The following is a 17208-nucleotide window of genomic DNA, read 5'->3' on the forward strand; positions in this document are numbered from 1 at the left end:
TCCCCAATTCTGTACCCATTAAAGACAAACTCCTCATTTCTCCCTCCCCCCAGGCCCTAGCTGTCACCATTCTACTGTCTGTCTCTATGAATTTGATGGCTTTAGGAGCCTGGAATATGTGGAATCATACAGCAGTTGACCTTCTGTTATTGGCTGATTCCACTTGGCATAGTGTCTTCAGGCTTCATCCATGTCGCACCAGGATTTCCTTCCTTTTTAAAGCTGAACACTTCTCCACTGTATGTATCTGCCACATTTTGTCTGTCCATTCATCAGTGAATACTTTGGTTGCGTCCACCTCTGGGCCATTATGAATAATGCTGCTGTGAACGTCTTAGTTCTTCTGGCAGATTCTCAGCAGTGGAATTGCCTCATCATATGGGAATCCCGTGTCTAGTATGCCATGCTGTTTTCCACATGGCTTACGGCAGCTGCACCATTTTACATTCCTACCAGCAGTACACAAGGGTTCCGGTTTTTCCACATCCCTGGCAACAGTTTTGTGTGTAACTTTCTGAGACTGGCTTTTTAAATGTAGCATAATTTCCCTGCGATACATCCATATTGTTGCATATATCAGTAGTTTGCTCATGTTTATTGCTGAGTAGTATTCCATTGTGTAAACAGACCACAGCTTAACAGTTCTACTTACTGAAGGATGTTTGGATTGTTTCCAGGTGTTGGCAATTATGAATAAAGCTGCTCCTGAGCATTAGCATATAGGTTTTTGTGTAAGCATAGGCTTTCATTTATCTGGGATCAGTGCCCAAGAGTGCAGTTATGCTAAGTGCATGTTTAGCTTTGTAAGAAACTGCCGCGGTGGCTTCCTGTGTGGCTCTACCATTTTATATGCCTTATTTATTTTTAACATTGAACTTTACGATAACTCTGGCTTTTCTCTTCTTCCATTCTGCATGTTTAGAGTTAGGAAACAAAGTATTAGATATCCTGATTTGGCTTTTTAAAAGGCAAGTTCTAAGGAGCATAGGTCATAATTAATTATAAGGTCCCTGGCTAAAAATAATAGTGACAAGAAAATCTAAACTAATGCTGTCATTAAATGTCATTTAGCATTCTAAAACTATGCTGTCCAATACCGTAACCTCCAACCACATGTGGCTATTTAAAATTAAATAAAATTAAGAATTCAGTCCAGGCATGGTGACTCATGCCTGTAATCCCAGCATTTTGGGAGGCCGAGGCAGGTGGATCACCTGACGTCAGGAGTTCGAAACCAGCCTGACCAACATGGCAAAACCCCGTCTCTGCTAAATACAAAAAATCAGCCAGACGTAGTGGTGGCACATGCCTGTAACCCCGGCTACTCGGGAGGGTAGGGCAGGAGCATTGCTTGAACCTGGGAGATGGGGGTTGCAGTGAGCCGAGATTGCACCACTGCACTCCAGCCTGGGCAACAAGAGCGAGACTCCATCTCAGAAAAAAAAAAAAGAAAAAAAAAGAATTCAGTTCCTTTACTAGCTACATCTCACGTGCCCAGTGGCTACATGTAGTCACATGTGGCTACCTGTTAATGCAGATATGTAGAGCATTTGTATCATCGCAGTGAGTTCTGTGGGACAGTACTGTTCTAGAATATGTGTCATTTCCATTTTAATCACTGTAATATTTAAAATAATATGATTTCATCATCTTGTCCTCCTTTGTTTCCTGAGGACTTGACTGATTACAATAGAGTTCCTAGATCCCACTGAGTATCCGAGGAGGCTGGCATGGCTCTTACACATCTTGGCATTGCGGGTGCCCAGCATTCCCTGACATAGCTGATTGAGTGGCGATGGTGGTTTTATATGCTGATGAGGTAAAGAAGTCTCATTCTTGTCTAGATGAGGATGACGATGAACCAGAAGAGGACGACCAGGAAATAAAAGATAAGACTCTGCCCAGGTGGCAGATCTGGCTTGCTGCTGAGCGTTCCCGAGACCAGAGGCACTGGCGGCCCTGGCGCCCTGATAAGACCAAGAAGCAAACCGAGGAAGACTGTGAGGATCCTGAGAGACAGGCACGTACCCTCCGCCCAGGTGGAAGCTGACCAGGGGCCTCTGCCTGCTTTCCATCCCAGTGCACTTTGGTTATCTGAAAGGAGGCCCCTGGAGCTTTCTGAGCACTTGGCTGGCTTAGGAGATGCTAACCTGCCCCTTTTCGTCTGTGGAAACTTCCTTCCTGCCGGGTATCAGTGTAGAATTTCCTTGGTGATGGGGGAGCATATAGGCACTTGACCAGAGAGCACCTGTCCCCTAGTAGGTGGTGGGCCCTTGTGGTCACCCCTGAGATTGTCTTGCAGGTCATTCGGTTAATTTTTCACATGGAAGGAACCCTGTGGGATACATACAGATTGTTTACAAAACTCGGAATCCCTGTCCTAGATTCTTCCCTTGTGTCCGCTCTCCCGACCCCACCCTTGAGTTCGTGAAGCTGTAGCAGGTAGACTGGACTCTAGAAGACGAGAGGGGCTGGCTGTAGGGTCCGTGTTGGACAGTTGGCATCAGCGTGTCTTGTGGAAGAAGAAACTAGCGTTTACTGAATGCCTTTGGCGTGCCAGGCACTTCACCTGTGTTATCTCATTTATGTTACCATGTGACTTGGTACATGCTGCCCTGTGTTTAGTGGCCAGCAGCTCTGGAGGTTTTAAATTAAAATGAAGAAATGCTACCTTGATACCTGGAATTGATCCATTTTCACAAGATACCAATTTTGTATCTTGGAGTTCTGTGAACTTTTCTACAAATGAGGTGCCCTGAAGGCAAGGAGTTTGCCCCTTTTGTTCACTGCTGTGACATCAGTGCCTAGAACAGCGTTTGTGCTGTGGTGAGCGCTCAGTGAGTCTTCTTGGATGTTGAAGGAATATTTGCTTGATGATGGAGCATCTGCTTTGGGCAGAGGGATCAGCACAAGTGAAGGCCCCGGAGTGCCAGGAGTGTTTGGAGGAGTAGGGAATGGGGTGGCCAGACTGGAGCGGGGACACAGAGAAGTGGGGATAGAGACAGAGGTGATCTCTGGAGGAAGGAGGGGCCAGCTTCTAGGGAAGTCTCAGCTTGCTGGAAGGCTTAGGGGACTGCCCATGAGGCCCCTTGCCTCACTGAAACTGAATATCTGCAGAAGAGTGGAATCTTTCTTTGGTTTCTGAGGATTTCGTGGAGTTCACACCCTTCTGGAAGTCATTTTTCAAGGCTCCGAGTCCCAGCAGCCTCCTGGAAGCAGATTTCTGGAGCAGACTGCTGCTGCGAGCAATTTCTTCCATTTAGCTTTTTCTGTAATCAAAGCCTGGGGAAGAAAAGCTTTCTAATTTATTTTTAACACAAAGAAGCAGCTTTCTGATTAATTGATGGTTTTGATTGAGTCCCACATACTCTAGTTGATTGTGCTTGTGTTGTGATGTCCTCTTTGCTGAGAGCCACAAAGACCAGTCAGATAAGCAGCACGAGGACACAAAGGTGGCCTCCTTGGCCTTATGTTTTTAAATTGTTACATGAACTAAGCTATAGACATTCACAGTTAGTATTAGGCTCTTATAATTGCTTTTAACATGCTCCATTGCTCCTGTAGGTTCCCTCCTATCTTGCACCTGTTTATCTAGTTTTGAGCATATTTTTCATTTCTTGGGCAGTTTTGTACAAGCAAACCACAAATAGTAAAGTTCTTATCTTACATCTTACAATAAAAAATTTTTCACAATCATGCGTTATCAGAGTACAAAAGCAATTACATATGCTTTCAGACGTGAACATGTTTCCAGATTTTCTACAGATCCATCAGGATACTTTGAAAGCTCCTGCCTTAAACCCGTTCCTGTCTTCTCTCCCTCCCAGGCCTCCCCACGTGTGGAAATGTTAATGGCACCACAGGGCCATTAAACAGTTACCCTCCCGCTGTCCAGGTTGTCTTGCAAGGCCTCTGGCTTTTGCTAACAAAGAGCTGAGCTCCTCTATTTAAAATGTATTTAATTTGAATAATGTTGAATCATTAGTGCATGCATATAAAGAGAGTGGTGAAAAGCGCGCAGGTTTTGTTTGTTACATGGGTCGCTTTTTTTTTTGTCTTGGTTGCAGGTGTTGTTTGATGATATTGGGCAGTCTTTGGTCAGACTTTCCAGCCCAGATCTGCAGTTCCAGCTGGTGCAGGCCTTTCTGCAGTTCCTGGGTGTGCCTTCCGGCTTCACTCCTCCAGCCTCCTGTCTTTATCTGGCCATGGATGAGAACAGCCTCTTTGATAATGGACTTTATGATGAAAAGCCCTTGACTTTTTTCAACCCTTTGTTTTCCGGGGCCAGCTGTGTGGGCCGCATGGACCGGCTGGGCTGTCCTCGCTGGACCAGGGGGCAGAACCGAGAGGGCGAGGAGTTTATCCGCAATGTCTTCCACCTAGTCATGCCTTTGTTTTCAGGCAAAGAGAAGTCTCAGCTCTGCTTCTCCTGGTTACAGTATGAGATTGGAAAGGTAATTCCAGACTCTTTCCGTGTCTGGGGACTTTTCATTTCATGTCGTGTTTATAAACGGGATTGTAAGCCTCCAGGTGCTCTCCCTGGAACTATGCCCCAGCGCGGCCTCCTCCAGTGACCCTGAAGTCGCCTTGTATACGTATGTTTGCCCTTCTGAGGGGCTGCAGCGAAGACAGGAGCAAGTCAGGCTATCCCAGTTTATTGTATTGTCTTGCCTTACCAGCCCGTCCTTATATGAACAGTGAGTGCTCAAAACAGTTTTAAAGCAGCGTCAGAGCATTCAGGAGCTTATTAAAATAGATAAGCTACTTATAATACTTACCCTCCTTCTATTTGCTAGAAATGAGTCTGGATCAGCTGTTCTGCCCTCCGCTGGCCACAGTTAATATTGCCTCTCAGCACCCAAGTTCTGAAGCCTTGACTATAGATAACACAAACCAGATTGTGTTAAATAGTGTGATAAAATGTGGCCACATCTCTATGGAGAAGAACATTTGTAGATATCAGCCTTGTTTATAGAGATTTTAGCTGGAACCCTGGATTGTTAACTTGGGGGCACCTGTGGCCCTGGTTAAAGTTCTTATTTCTTTTCCAGCTCAGAGAGCCTCAGTGTTTACCAGACCCGAGTTAAAGGAAGGAAGTGTAGTCACCTTTTGTTACTGCCAGTGCTTTCTAGAGTTGACAGTGTGGAGGGACGCGTTAAAATTACAGAGCACCTAGAGTCATTCTCTTTCTCCTGTAGGTCATGTGGTGTCTGCACACTAAAAACAAGAAGAGATTAAAGTCACAAGGGAAGAACTGCAAAAAACTAGCCAAGAATCTCCTTAAGGAGCCAGAAAACCGCAACAACTTTTGCCTCTGGAAGCAGTATGCCCATCTGGAGTGGTTGCTTGGCAACACAGAGGATGCTAGAAAAGTTTTTGACACAGCACTCGGCACGGCAGGAAGCCAAGGACTGAAGGACTCTGAACTCTGTGAGCTCAGTCTGCTCTATGCCGAGCTGGAGGTGGAGCTGGAGGTGGAGCTGTTGCCAGAAGTGAGAGGGGCCGCCTCCGCCCGAGCTGTTCACATATTAACCAAGCTGACCGAGAGCAGCCCCTACGGGCCCTACACTGGACAGGTGTTGGCTGTTCACATTTTGAAAGCACGAAAGGCTTACGAGCACGCGCTACAGGACTGTTTGGGTGACAGCTGTGTCTCCGATCCAGCTCCCACCGATTCCTGTACCCGCCTAATTAGCTTGGCCAAATGCTTCATGCTCTTCCAGTATTTGACCATCGGAATTGGTGCTGCTGTGGGGATATACGAACAGGTATTTGCCAAACTGCACAGTTCTGTTTTCCCAGAAGGCTCTGGCGAGGGGAACAGTGCCAGCTCCCAGAGTCGGAGCAGTGTTCTCGAAGCCATCACACTGATGCACGCAAGCCTGCTGAAATTCCACACGAAAGTGAGTGTTTACCCGCTGGCCCCTCTGCGAGAGGCACTCTCTCAGGCTTTAAAGCTGTATCCAGGCAACCAGGTTCTTTGGAGGTCCTATGTCCAGATTCAGAATAAGTCCCACAGCGCCAGCAAGACCAGGAGATTTTTTGACACAATCACCAGGTCTGCTAAACTGTTGGAGCCTTGGCTGTTTGCAATTGAAGCTGAGAAAATGAGGAAAAGACTAGTGGAAACTGTTCAGAGGTAATTCCAGACAGACATTTGTTCATGTGCCCCACAGATGTTTATGGAATGCTGGCTGTGTTCCCCTCTCCTTGCCGGGTCTCAGAAATACAGGAATGAACACGGCACGGTGCCCAGAACACCTGTATGGGATGTGAGTGCTGTGGAATAATGGATTGAGGCCAGGCGTGGTGGCTTACACCTGTAATCCCAGCACTTTGGGAGGCTGAGGTGGGTGGATCACAAGGTCAAGAGATCGAGACCATCCTGGCCAACATGGTGAAACCCCGTCTCTACTAAAAATACAAAAATTAGCTGGGTGTGGTGGTACCTGTAGTCCCAGCTACTTGGGAGGCTGAGGCAGGAGAATTGCTTGAACCCAGGAGGCAGAGGTTGCAGTGAGCCGAAATTGTGCCACTGCCCTCCAGCCTGGGTGACAGACAGAGCAAGACTCCATCTCAAAAAAGAACGGATTGAAAGGCAAGCCAGACACAAAGTAGCGGTGCCTCTCAGGAGAGGAGTTGGTCGCTGTCTCCTGGGTGTGCTCAGGGGAGTGTGAATGTTGCTTCTGTGTGCATGGGTGGCGACCATCAGACCATGGGAGTGCTGAAGAGCTGTCACGAAACCATGATGGCTGAGAGCACAGGGGCTGGGCGTCCGCTCTGTGGATTCCAGTGCCAGCTCTTCTCGCCTGGGTGAACTCGAGCAGGCCACTTCCCCTCTCATAGTCCCTCTCTGTCAAATGGGAATGAAGAACCTACCTCATGGGGTCTCTCTGAGGGTCAGTGAGGTAAGTGCTTGGCACAAAGTGTGGAATGACTGGGAGTTTCTGTCAGCATTCCTAGTGACAGCAGTGTCATGTTTCATTACCATCTTTGATACGATATTTTCTTTTTTTTTTTTTTTTGTTCTTGAGATAGGGTCTCACCCTGTTGCTCAGGCTGGAGTGCAGTGGTGCAGTCTCAGCTCGCTGCAGCCTTGACCTCCTGGGCTCAAGTGATCCTCTCACCTCAGCTGGGACTACAGGCACCACCACACCTGGCTAATTTGTTTTTTTTTGTTTGTTTGTTTTGTTTTTTTTTTGTAGAGATGGAGTTTTGCCATGTTGCCCAGGCTGGTCTCCCACTCCTGAGCTTAAGCAATCCTCCCATCTCAGCCTTCCAAAGTGCGGGGATTACAGGAGGGAGCCAGGGCGTCCAGCCTGATCCAGTATTTTCTCTCTGAAGGTTAAATGTGAATCTGGGGACACATTAGCATAGGCATCATTGTTTTCCCAGGATCTTTGCAGTTGCTTCATTTTGACCTTACAAGGCAAAATTGTCTTTGGATAATATTTCACTTGTTTTTTATTCCATTGGGATTTTGTTCACTCCATGCGAGTCTTGCCTTCTCTACTTTAGATCTAAAGGTCTTTTCTTCCTGTAAATTAGAATTTGCATTCTGCTGATTAAAGGGTAGCTTTCTTTAGAAAACAGAGGCTTGGGGGTTTTTGTGTAACTGAGACAGATTCAGTGTGGTGTAGAAACCACAGAACCCTGGTCTGTGCTTTCTCCTGGCCTTGGAGCAGCCCCATACACAGCACCCCACGCCTGAGGGATGGCTCCCTCCTGACTCTCTCTGATCTGGCTGTTGCTAACATTTGTCATCACTAAGGCATCTCGTTGTCCTGTGATGTAGGATGAGAGAACTTATGTCAGAGTCACGTGAGCCTTTGCCTTGCAGGTTAGATGGTAGAGAGATCCACGCCACGATTCCTGAGACCGGCTTAACGCATCGGATCCAAGCCCTGTTTGAAAATGCCATGCGCAGTGACAGTGGCAGCCAGTGCCCCTTGCTGTGGAGGATGTATTTGAACTTTTTGGTAAGAAAATTTTGAGATGTTATGTGTTCACGCGGAGCTCTGTTTCTTCTTCGCAAATAAGAAAGTGCAGGTAGGTGTCCAGTAGCCCCTGCCCGGGAGAGCTGGAGGCCTTACTTCACTCTCATCTTCTTGGCATTGGTGGATTGCTAAGAAATCCTGATGGAATAATGTCACATCTCTCAGGACTTGGCAAGAGCGTGTAAGTGGTCCATCTCCTCTAAATACTTGGTAGAATGAAGTCGAAGACTAGTTACTGGGCTGTTCAGTGCAATGGATTTGATGTGGGTTTCTCTTGAGTTGATTTCAAATCGGCAACTTGCAAAATAGTCTAAGAGCTTTCCTTTTAAAGAAACCTATATTCTTTGCTATTCTGCTCATAAGAATTTCCAGGTCCTGATTGTTTTGTTATTAAAAGATAAGATTCGGGCTGGGTGCAGTGGTTCACACCTGTAGTCCCAGCACTTTTGGAGGCCAGGGTGGGAAAATTGCTTGAGCCCAGGAGTTCGCGAGCAAGATGGTGATACCACGTCTCTACAGAAAATTAAAAAATTAGCAGGGCGTGGTGGTGTAAGCCTTTGGTCCCAGCTACTCTAGAGGTTGAGGTGGGAGGATTTCTCGAGCCCAGGAGTTTGAGGTGGCAGTGAGTTATGTCATGATCACACCACTGCACTCCAGCCTGGATGACAAAGTGAGACCTTGTCTCTTAAAAAAATATATATGCAATCTACAATGTAATTTTAAAAATCAACATTTCCAGTCAGGCACGGTGGCTCATGCTTGTAATCCCAGCACTTTGGGAGGCCGAGGAGGGTGGATCACCTGAGGTCAGGAGTTTGAGACCAGCCTGGCCAACATGGTGAAACCCTAACTCTACTAAAAATACAAAAAGTAGCTGGGCATGGTGGTATGTGCCTGTAATCACAGCCACCTGGGAGGCTGAGGCAGGAGAATTGCTGACCCGGGAGGCGGAGGCTGTAGTGAGCCAAGGTCGTGCCACTGCACTCCAGCTTTGGCGACAGAGTGATACTCCATCTCAAAAAATAAGAATAAAAATAAATCAACATTTTCTTTTTTTATTTGAGACAAGGTCTTACTCTGTTGCCCAGGCTGGAGTGCAGTGGTAGGCTCCGCTCACTGCAACCTCTGCCTCCCAGGTTCAAGCTGTTCTACCTCAGCCTCCTGAGTAGCTGGGATTGCAGGCATGATTCCAGCTAATTTTTGTATTTTTAGTAGAGATGGGTTTTTGCCATGTCGACCAGACTGGTCTCAAACTCCTGACTTCAGGTGATCTGCCTGCCTCGGCCTCCCAAAGTGTGGGATTATAGGTGTGAGCCACTGTGTCTGGCCTAAAATCAACATTTCTAAAGCAGCTTTGTGTTTATTTAAAAGTATCATAGAGATTAAATATAGTGAGACACCATTTAATTTTGTGAATGTGAATGTACACTTTCAGCCAAACTTTTTTTTTTTTTTTTTTTTTTTTTTGAGATAGGGTCTCACTCTATTGCCCAGGCTGCTGGAGTGCAGTGGCACCATCACAGCTCACTGCAGCCTCAGCCTCCTGGGCTCATGCAGTCCTCCCACCTCAGCCTCCCGAGTAGCTGGGAATGCAGGCATGCACGCCCATGCCTGGTTAATTTTTTTATTTTTTGTAAAGATGGGATCTCACCATGTTGCCCAGGCTGGCCTCGGACTTCTAGACTCAAGCAGTTCTTTCACCTCAGCCTCCCAGTGTGTTCAGATTACGGGCATGAGCCACTGCACTTGGCTTGTTTATTGTTTTGTTGTTTTGGCTAAAATTGCAGTTATTTTCAAGATACTTAAAATCCTTTAATTTGGTCATCTACCTACACAGTAAAGAAGGAACTATGAGTTATATAAGTCAGTTAGCTGATTTCATGGGATTGATGATAGAGGTCTTCTTAAATAAAAGGGCACAGTGGCATTTCTAAATTGTGAATCATTGGATTTTCTTTTACCCTCTAGTATAATTTCTTCCATCCTGTTGACAGCTGGCAGGAGTCGGTATATCCTGAAAGCCCATCATTTACAAGAGCTGGTGGGAGGGAAAAGAATCCCCTTGAGTTCTTAACAGATAAACGAATAAACCTTTCAGCAGAGTGTCAATCTTCTCTCAGGAATACGGGGAGGGTGCATTATAGAAATGTATCTTTTTTTGTTTGGGCAAGGTTGGTTATGTTTTGTTATTACCTAAAAAAAATTGTATAAGTTCACAGTTGCTCAGATTTGTTTTTAAGGAGATAAAAGAGAATCAAAATTTGCACAAGCCTGAAGACCTTCAGCTTCCTTGTTTTCTTAGCGATGTTGCTTCCCCCATGGGGAGGCGGCACACGCGGGCTGAGAAGACAGACAAACGCCAGAACAGGTGATGGCGACGCACCAGATAGCTTCTCCACACGGAGCACGCGGACACTTGGGACGCTAGTGACGCAGCCGATGGGCAGCTGCCCGCTGCTGTCACTCGCCTCCCTCGCACTCATGGAGGGGGAATTATTAATGGCTCAGCTCAGGTCTGAGTCATGAGCATTTTTTTTTTTTTTTTTTTTTTTTTTGAGACATGGTCTCGCTTTGTCACCCAGGTTGGAATGCAGTGCTGCAATCTTGGCTCACAGCAGCCTCCAGCTCCTCAGCTCAAGCAATCTGCACACCTTGGCTGGGAGCACAGGCACATACCACCATGTCCAGCTAATATTTATGTTTTTGTAGAGACAGTGTTTTGCCATGTTGCCCAGGCTGGTCCGGAACGACTAAGCTCAAGCAGTCTGCCTGCCTCAGCCTCCCAAAGTGCTGGGATTATAGGCATGAGCACCACGCCCGGCCAGCATCTTGTTGGTTGAGTTCCTCAGATCATTTGGATGAGATTCAGTTCCTGGGTTCGTGTGAGGGAAGAGGGCTGTGTGTGAAGTCTCTGGTCCCACTTCCCTCTGGGAGACTGGCCTTGGCTGAATCACACACTCACCCAGGGACCCATCATGGTAGTTCTGCTCCTCCATTAGCTGTTTTCTTAGGTTCCCAGCAAAGACGCAATTGGTGCCCTGAGATGCTCCCAGTCTGCCTGAAGGGACATTTACCTGGCCACAGTCCCGTGGGGTGGCAGACACAGTACCATGGGAACGCCAGCAAACAAGAGTTGCTCCCTGTGTTGTGTTTCATCCTGACTTAGGAATTTCATGAGGGGGCTCAGTTGTCAGTTTAGGTGAGGGAGGAGGACCAGGAGAGCCAGATAGCGCCCATGAGCTCTTCCCTCCCTCGAGACTCTGCGCCAGTCAGAGGGCAAAGGTACACACAAGGCCACGTCTCAGAATATGGAATCATGGACGGAAGCCACACACGGTCATCACCAAGCTTTCATTTGGCGTCGAGCCCTTCCATACCTCCGTACAGTGAGGGCGTCTCTGGCGCTGAGGGAGATGGATTTGTTGGGTTCCAGGATTAGCTGTGCATGGTTGAGACAGTACAGTCATAAAGTTTTTCTTTTTTCTTTCAAAAAGGACAAAAGGCTTACATTTTGTCAGTATCTTGAGAGAGGACATTGACATATATTGGGATGGGAAGGAAGGGCAGTGCTCAATGGCTCTTTGGTTATAAATTGAGAGGCTCAGCCTCAGAACTGGAGGCTCACACCAGGGAGGATCGCAGGAGTCCTCCGAGCCTCACAACTGGCCCTGTGCGTGGCACTGGCAGAGGCCAGAGGCAGCCTGGGCCTTGCCTGAAGCAAGGTTGTCAAGCTCCGGTTCCTGTGACTGTGGGAGTTAACTGAGAAGCACCGGCCATGGACTTCCAGCTACTTGGGAGACCGGGGTGGGAGGATTGCTTGAGCTCAGGAGTTCAAGGCCAGCCTAGGCAACATAGACCCTGAAAAAAAAATCAAGCAAACAAAAACAAATTGAAAAGGGAGTAAGACCATCCTTGGCAGATGGAGTTCCTGAGAAGTAAATTGGAGTCCCTACATGCCGTTCAGGTTTCAGCAGTCCTCACTGGTCCCAGGCTGGATGCTGCGCCCCGGCCACTTGGCTGGGCAGGGCTGGCATCCCTTAGAATGTTCTTCTGAGGGAGGGGAGTCTGAAGGAGGGGGTCGTTGGAAACACAGAGACTTCAGCTCCACAGCCTGCCTGTGCCCACTCCTGGCTGCACAGCCTGCTGCCAGTGGAACCGCCCGTGTGGGCTGTGATTCCCTGGAGGGGCCTGAGAGGGGCTGTTGGAGGCCTCAAGCTGGGTCTCCTTCCACACTGGGCTGGGAAGGAGATTGTGTGGCTGAATTGGGATGCAGGGTTAATATCTAGAGAGAACACGTGCTGAGTATCCACACGGTGGTACTGAGATTGCCAGTGCAACTTGCCCCATTAGGAAGGTTGCTGATCACAGTCCTCGCTGTCTCGTTTCTCTAAAAGATAGTTTTCAGAAAATGGCAAGTATTAAAGCAGGTATCTTCTGTTTTTTCTAAGTATTGTAGAAGAACTTTTCTCTATTCGAATAAGGTCTTTGGCCTCATCTCACTGACACACTCCTTGGTTTAAGCACTAACGCCAAGACGTGACGACCCACAGCAAAGGAGGAGATACAAGACTTTAAAAAGTCAGATGTGATCAGGATTGACACTCTGGGGCCGTTTGTAGGGGGGGAAGTGACCCCCACACAGCAGTGGCTTTGGAGAGCCCTCCCTGGTACCTGGCCCTGCCCCACGGCCACCATGAGGGTGCCAGCCCTTCCGCACGGGCGGGCTTACTGCAGCCGAGGGCTGGTGCACGCCAGTCCAGGGGTGTTCGTGTAGCCTGGGCCTCTCTGTGCCAGCTAACCATTTTTGTATTTTCTCCCCTCACCTCAGGTTTCCTTAGGAAATAAAGAAAGAAGCAAAGGTGTATTCTACAAAGCACTTCAGAATTGTCCTTGGGTAAAGGTAAGTATTAACGCCATGGTGTCTTCATCTTCCTGAAGACTCCCTGCCAGGTCTCTGCCCAGCTAGTGTCTTCCCGGCCTGCCCCCGTGGCATTGGGGATGCTCGGCTCATGGACGCCATACCCTGTCCCAAGGTACATCCAGAGCCTTTTCCTGGTGACATGTCCCTGTGGAGGCAGAGCCTGGCCCTGCCTGGGGCCAATGCTTTATGCAAGTGTTGCTGTGGGTAGCTGGTTTCCCAGCGTTTGCTTAGAGTTCAGCCCAGATGCCGAAAGAGCTGGGATCATGTCCCAGCCCAGCTGTGAGAGCCCAGGTCAGGTGACACTCAGAAGTCAAACTGAGGGTGATGGCCAGCAAGTCCTGGCCTGCCTTGTGAAAGAGAAGGTCTTGCTTGGAGTTTGCTCGCTTTCTCTGTGGAGTTCAGTGTCCTTCCTGAGCATGCCCAGTGCAGCCTGAGTTAGAAAAGTTTGAGCCGAGGGGAGCGTGGGCTGTGGAGGCCACAGGAGGAACCTGCCCTTTCTTCCCGAGCGCCTCCAGGCTGACAGGAAGCGGCGGGCTGAGCAGGGTGGCCTTCCTGCTTGCCCCTAGGTGTTGTACCTGGACGCTGTGGAGTACTTCCCCGAGGAGATGCAGGAGGTCCTGGATCTGATGACCGAGAAGGAGCTCCGGGTGCGCCTGCCACTGGAGGAGCTGGAGCTGCTGCTGGAAGATTAGAGAGCCGTGGGGAACGGACCGTGACTGTGAGGCCAAGTCGCCCTCCCTGCAGAGCCAGGAGGCACGAGGGGAGAATGTGTGCATTAGAGACCTCAGCTTTTGAAATGTTCTTTCTCAATATTAATAATGTGTCTGGGCTGCCAGCCTCTCGCATCTGACACACTTTTTGGGTGTGAAGATGACACAAAAGCTGTTTACATATTATATATGTGCATGTGTGTATATATGTACATAGGGAGTCATGCCACGTGGTCATTAAACCAATGATGATTGAGGTGTGGCCACGCCCTTGCCCATTCTCTCCCCGTGTGCAGCTGGCAGTGGCCCCCGCAGGGTGATGTGTCCCCTCGGCTGGCGTCATGGTGGCCGTGCCAGGCCCTCTCTGAGATAAAGGTTTGGTTTGTCAGCACTAGGATGTCCTCCCCAGGCTGGTGTGCAGATTTTGCTTGTCTTCAGAGCGGCTGTTAACGTTTGGTGTTCTGGCCTGCATGCAGTGTGTGGAAAGTTCCTCGTCATTCCTAGTTCACTCTGGAGGCGACTCCTGCATCTGGAGCTGGAGGGACAGCATGCCTGGGGCTGCTGAGCAACTCAGGCCTGACCATATGGAGTCAGAACCTGCTCTTCAGCAGGGCCGAGGCCACTGGAGTGTGGAAGGCTGCCTGGGGCAGTGGCAGCCTCTGTGGGAAACCTGCTCCCAAGCTACCTCAGAGCCGAGCATGCTGTCCCGCCAGCCCCGGGCCTGCCTGCAGGAGGGGCCCAGCGTGCTTGTGCGGCAACTCTGCTTATGCTGTGATGGCCGAGGCTGGTTCTGGTGTTACTTTCTGAGGGCTGTGAGCAGAGTGAAATGTCCACGTCCATTTTTCAGACTTGCTCTGCCTCGGAAGAGATTTTTAGTGCTGAATCATTTTCACTATTAACATATGGCTGGGAGGAATGGCTTTCTCATCTTTCCTGAGCTCTGAAGTGGCGAGGGAGGTCAGGAGGCACCTCTGTGCTGTGTCCCCAGGAGGAGGAGGCAGCTGTAAGGCCAGCAGCCCTGGTAGCTACTACCTGTAAGGTACACACGTTATTTTGTATTGGAAAAGTGAAGATGTGCTTGCTGCAGAGGGAGTGATGGGAGAGTTCACCTCAAATGGTTCCACCGAGGAAGAGCTCCATAGAGCCAGTGGGCTTTCCGCAGGCAGACAGGGCAGTCCCCGTCCGGCTCACCAGTGCAGGAAGCCAGGGAAGAAATTGCTCTGGGAATTCCGTTGTTCCACAAGCAGTTCACCCCTGCATTCCCAGTGCTTGGTACCGCAAGCCTCGGTGACCTGCTGCCGAAATAGTCATTTCTGCATGTTGGTCAATAAGCAAACTGGAGAAGCGGCTGGGGTGGGTGTGCAGCCACTGTGCTGACACTTGCTAGGGCCTGGCGTTTGCTTTAGCTTCCTTTGAAGGACTGACATGAGGGAGACTGTCCCTCTAGAGGAAAAGACTCAGCTATTACCAGTGAGGAAAAGGCAGTACTGATGTGCTGGGGTTTGTTTTTAATCTCAAACTTATGGAAAAAGTGCAAGTGCGTTACAAAGAATTTTCTTTCCTGAGCCATTTGAGAGTCAGTTACTGACAGTCTCCTGTCTGCCCATGATCCAGACATGGAACAGGAAGTCAGCATGAACGCAGTCCTCCCAGCTGGTCCTGCGGCCCCGGTCATGTCCCCTAGGAAAAGGCTCCAGTTCAGGATCATGAGCTGCATTTGGTTGTCATCTCTTCGGTCTCCTGACTGGAAGCTTTTTGACTTTCAGGTCGTGGACACTTTTGAAGTGTTCTGAATTTGAAGAATGTTCCTCAGTTTGTGTTTACCTGGTGTTTTTTCATGACTGGATTCAGGCTAAGCATCTTCGGCAGGTGTGACAGCAGTGACACCCTTGGGTGGCACATACTTTCAAGGTGCCCATCACTGATGTGCATTTTGACCACTTGCTGATGATGGTGTCTGCTGTGCTTCTCCCGTGTGACATACAGTGGAAGTGTTTTGTGGGGGACTCTCAAAATCTGTAGATACCCCTTCCTCAGCAAACTTCCAGATCAATTCCTATGTATCGGTATATGTGTAGTTCCCTAAAGGGCTTTACTGTATTCTATTGATAGTTAACTGTTTGGATGCTCAGACTCTTCCAGATTTGGCAGTGGGAGCCCCTTCACACAGGCTTCTGTGTCCTCTAGACATGTCCCTCATTCCTTGAGCATGCCTTTGCTTTCCAGCAAAACAGACTTTGGGTTCATCTTGTCCTTTCCCTGCCTGGTCCTGGAATCAGCCCTCACTCCTTTTAGTGGAGAATACTTGGAAGCAAAGGTCTGGGTCTAGGCGGGTGCACTCCCGGTGGACAGAGGTTGGTCTCATTTTTGTCCTTTCTGTATCTAACTCCTCAGAGAAACCTGTTCCACCGTCCTGTTCACCTCCTAGACTGCCTCCTTACATAAGCAGCCTCCCTCCCGCACCATCCCGCCCCTGCAGATGTCTTCCTCACCCACTTGGGCTCTCATACTGCACATCAGGCTGCCCACACCGACTCCCTGCATCGGACCACCCCAGCCCTGCATGCACGCCCCACACGATGCCAGCCTCACTTTACCCATGCTGAGTCCCCATGCTGTGGCACCCCTCCACACAGACAGCTGCACACCCTGCTCGGACTGACGCGTACCCTGCCCTCACCCTGCACTGGGCCACCCCCATGTGTGATGTCCTCAGTGGTAGGCACAGTGGCCCCCTAAAGATGGCCACACCCTAAGCCCTGGAACCTGTGAATGTTCCATAGCAAAAGGAACTTTGCGGATAAAAATTAAGATAGTAAACTTTAAAATTGGGAGTTAAAATTAAGATAAACTTTAAAATTGGGAGATTACCCTGGATTATTTGCGTGGGTCCAATGTAATCACAAGGGTCTGTAAGAGTAGAAAAGTCAGAAAGAATGACCAGTTGGAGAGAGGGACTGAGCCTGCTGCTGCTGGAAGATGAGGGGCCACGGGCCAGGAGGGAGGGAGCAGGGGAGGGTAGCCTTCACACACTGGCAAAGGCCTCCGCTGGCAGCCAGCAAGGAAATGCTGACTTCGGCCCCACAACTCCAAGAAACTAAATTCTGCCAACAACCCTCAGAAAACGGATTCTCCCTTAGAGCCACCAGAAAGAACAATCCTGCTAACACCTTGACTTTAGTCTGGAGACATTGTGTTGGACTTCTGACCTACAGAACTGAGATAAAATTGTGTTTGTTTTTTTTTTTTTTTAAAGACCGAGTCTGCTCTGTCACCCAGGCTGGAGTGCAGTGGCATAATCTCAGCTCACTCCAACCTCTGACTTCTGGGTTCAAGCGATTCTCCTGCCTCAGCCTCCCGAGTCGCTGGGACCTATAGGTGTGCGTCACCACCCCCAGGTAATTTTTGTTATTTTTAGTAGAGACGATGTTTCACCATGTTGGCCAGGATGGTCTCGATCTCTTGACCTCATGATTTACACTCCTTGGCCTCCCAAAGTGCTGGGATTACAGGAGTGAGCCACCGCGACTGGCCAAATTGTGCTGTTTTTAAACAAGGCCTGCGGTAGCTTGTTAAGGTG

At 49.0% G+C, this 17208-nt stretch overlaps 1 protein-coding gene across 3 annotated transcripts in view; it reads left to right on the plus strand.

Moving 5' to 3' along the window:
* The window catches only part of NRDE2 (NRDE-2, necessary for RNA interference, domain containing), a 55704-nt gene extending 41814 nt beyond the window's left edge, over window positions 1–13890 (plus strand). For 2 of the 3 annotated variants that reach the window (XM_032287657.1, XM_032287658.1), the window contains 6 exons: window positions 1845–2020; window positions 4068–4454; window positions 5199–6139; window positions 7841–7979; window positions 12826–12897; window positions 13485–13890. In XM_032287657.1, the coding sequence (XP_032143548.1) occupies window positions 1845–2020; window positions 4068–4454; window positions 5199–6139; window positions 7841–7979; window positions 12826–12897; window positions 13485–13610 (1841 nt within the window). In that variant the 3' untranslated portion in view covers window positions 13611–13890. Of the gene's footprint in view, window positions 1–1844; window positions 2021–4067; window positions 4455–5198; window positions 6140–7840; window positions 7980–12825; window positions 12898–13484 lie in introns of those variants that run through there. The other variant, XR_004271746.1, reaches the window with a different exon arrangement.
* Window positions 13891–17208: the final 3318 nt, after the last annotated feature.

The sequence above is a fragment of the Sapajus apella genome, unplaced genomic scaffold, assembly GCF_009761245.1.
Source record: "Sapajus apella isolate SASKATOON/1434 unplaced genomic scaffold, GSC_monkey_1.0 scaffold20, whole genome shotgun sequence".
Lineage (NCBI taxonomy): Eukaryota > Metazoa > Chordata > Mammalia > Primates > Cebidae > Sapajus > Sapajus apella.